Source organism: Alligator sinensis, unplaced genomic scaffold, assembly GCF_000455745.1.
Source record: "Alligator sinensis unplaced genomic scaffold, ASM45574v1 scaffold2023_1, whole genome shotgun sequence".
NCBI classification, from domain to species: domain Eukaryota; kingdom Metazoa; phylum Chordata; order Crocodylia; family Alligatoridae; genus Alligator; species Alligator sinensis.
The window spans coordinates 171367-173623 of record NW_005843382.1 but is presented as its reverse complement, the minus strand read 5'-3'; the positions used below and the strand labels follow the sequence as shown (position 1 = coordinate 173623).

At 54.0% G+C, this 2257-nt stretch overlaps 1 protein-coding gene across 3 annotated transcripts in view; it reads left to right on the top strand.

Annotated features, from left to right (window-relative positions):
* The first annotated feature begins 259 nt into the window (after positions 1-259).
* LOC102386728 (probable phospholipid-transporting ATPase IIB) overlaps positions 260-2257 on the top strand; it is a 66908-nt gene continuing 64910 nt past the window's right edge. For all 3 annotated transcript variants that reach the window (XM_025195066.1, XM_025195065.1, XM_025195064.1), the window contains exon 1: positions 260-424. In XM_025195066.1, coding sequence (XP_025050851.1) covers positions 301-424 — 124 coding nt within the window. In that variant the 5' untranslated portion in view covers positions 260-300. The remainder of the gene's footprint in view (positions 425-2257) is intronic.

Genomic DNA, 2257 nt, shown 5'->3' with positions numbered 1-2257 from the left:
TGTGAGTAAACATGGTAATATCTGTTTTTATTGCAGTATTTGTTAGCAATGTCATACAAAGGCAAATACTCCTATGTGCTAGGCATTGTAAAACACACACCAAAGAGATTGTTCCTGCCCCAAAATATTTGCAGTTTTATGGAGTTCAAGATTTTGCTAATATTTTATGAAAAAGCAGATTACAGTTTCAGTTTTCAAAACCACACATTTTTATTAAAATTTTCATCCTGTAAGACATTGTCTGGTTTTGATGTTAAGTGTGATGCATGTTTTCTTTGCAGTTTACGTGTGAACTTAGACATGGGCAAAGCAGCCTATGGGTGGATGATTATGAAGGATGACAATATACCTGGAACAGTTGTCCGAACCAGCACCATACCAGAAGAATTGGGTCGTTTAGTATATTTGCTAACGGATAAGACAGGTACATGACTTTTTGTGTGTCAAAATTTTATTTATATATTAATTTAATTTATTTTGTAACAAATTAGATGACTTGCTAATGGTGGTTGGATTGTTTCAATTTGATTAGATTTCACTTCATTTGGGGGGTTTTGTTGTTTGTTTGTTTTTATGCATGTGTTTTATGTTTGATTAGATCAGGCCCTATGAGATTTGACCTACATTACTAAGCATGGAACTAACTTCTATGGGTACTTACAGACATTCAGGCTAGGGACAGACATTCAAAAGTCCCGAGCCTGAATTGATTAAATCTTTGCAGGTTAGTCTAACCTGCAGAGAGTGAACTGGTTTCCAAGTGGATAGATGTTCTCTTTTCATTCCAGAAATGCAGGCACATGCCTGCAGTGGCTTAGGCCAGAAGCCTGGGGGCACTAGAGCAGCCCTCCCTTCCCTTTCACAGAGAAGCTGAGCTGAGCAGGGGTGGGGGTCAGACCTGGGCAGGCCTGAGTAAGACTGAGGAGGGGTTTAAACTTCAACTTTGGTCTACAAGGTGCCAAGGGTGGGAGAAGAGGGAGTCTGGCCACGCCACTGTGGTTGGGGAGGAGGAGGAGGGAAGAGCTCTGCCCGCCCCAGAGGCTCCCTGACAACCGGGAGCAATCCTGACATGCAGGGCTGCCTGGCCCCAACCAGGGGAACTCTTCCCCTTCCTCCCACTCCCCCAATGCTGCAGGGTAGGGGGGTAACTCATTTCAGTGCTGGGGGGGCTCTTTCCCCTTCTCCCGCCTCCCACCACCATGAGGTAGGTAGTGGGGCTCTGCGGGGTTGCCTAGCACCAGAGGGGAACTATTTCCCTGCTTCTCCATTACAGCTGCAGGGCAGGGAAGGGGGATCTATGCCAGGCTGTTCAGCCCCAGAAGGGGACTCTTCCCTCCGCTCCTCCATGGGGTGGGGAGCCGGGTCTGTTCATTGATGGGAGAGGGACTCTTCCCCCTCCTTCTCCCTCCCACCCACCGCCACTATGATGTGAGGAGAAGGTCTCTTTGTGGTGCAGCCCAAGTGGGGTGCCAGGAGCAGCTGTCACTGAGTCACAGCTGCCGAGGGTGGCCCCTCCCCTGTGCCCTGAACTGCCCTTGCTCAGCCCTGGCCAAGGCAGCTGCAAGGTCTTTCTGGGCCAGGCCACCGAGGTGGAGCCATCCCGGCAGCTGTGGCTCAGTGACAGGGACATTGAGCCTTGTCAGTGAGCGCAGCCCTACCCGGCCTGGCCCAGCCCAGTGTGTGGCCAGTGGCTGCTAGCCAGGCCAGCTCAGAGGCACCAGAAGGCCCAGAACCCAGCAGCCACCCACCATGGGGGCTGGTAGCACACCCGTGAGCCCCTGGGGCACCTCTGAGATGGCCCGGCTAGCAGCCATCTACTGCGCACTGAGCCCGGCTGAGCTTGCTGACAGGGCTTAACGTCCCTGTCACTGAGCTGCACCTGCCAGGGGTGGCCCTGCCCCCATGGCCTGGCCCATCCAGACCATGCAGCTGCCTCAGCCAGGGCTGAGCAAGGCCAGATGTGGCCACGTAGGCGGGGCCACCCCTGGCAGCTGCAGTTCCATTACAGCTGCTCCCCGTGCCCTGGCTGGGCGAAGCCACGCCATGGAGCACTGCACAGAGCGCCCCCCCACACACACACACACACCCTGTGGCAGAAGAGGGTAAGGGGAGAAGGGGGGGGAAGAGTCCTCCCCAGCATGGAACAGACCCCCCCCCCCACCCCATGGCAGGGAGGGTGGGGGGGAGGAGATGGATTACTCCCCCCACTCAGCACTGAACAGAACCCTCCTCCTTGCCCTGCAGGGGGAGGAGGGGG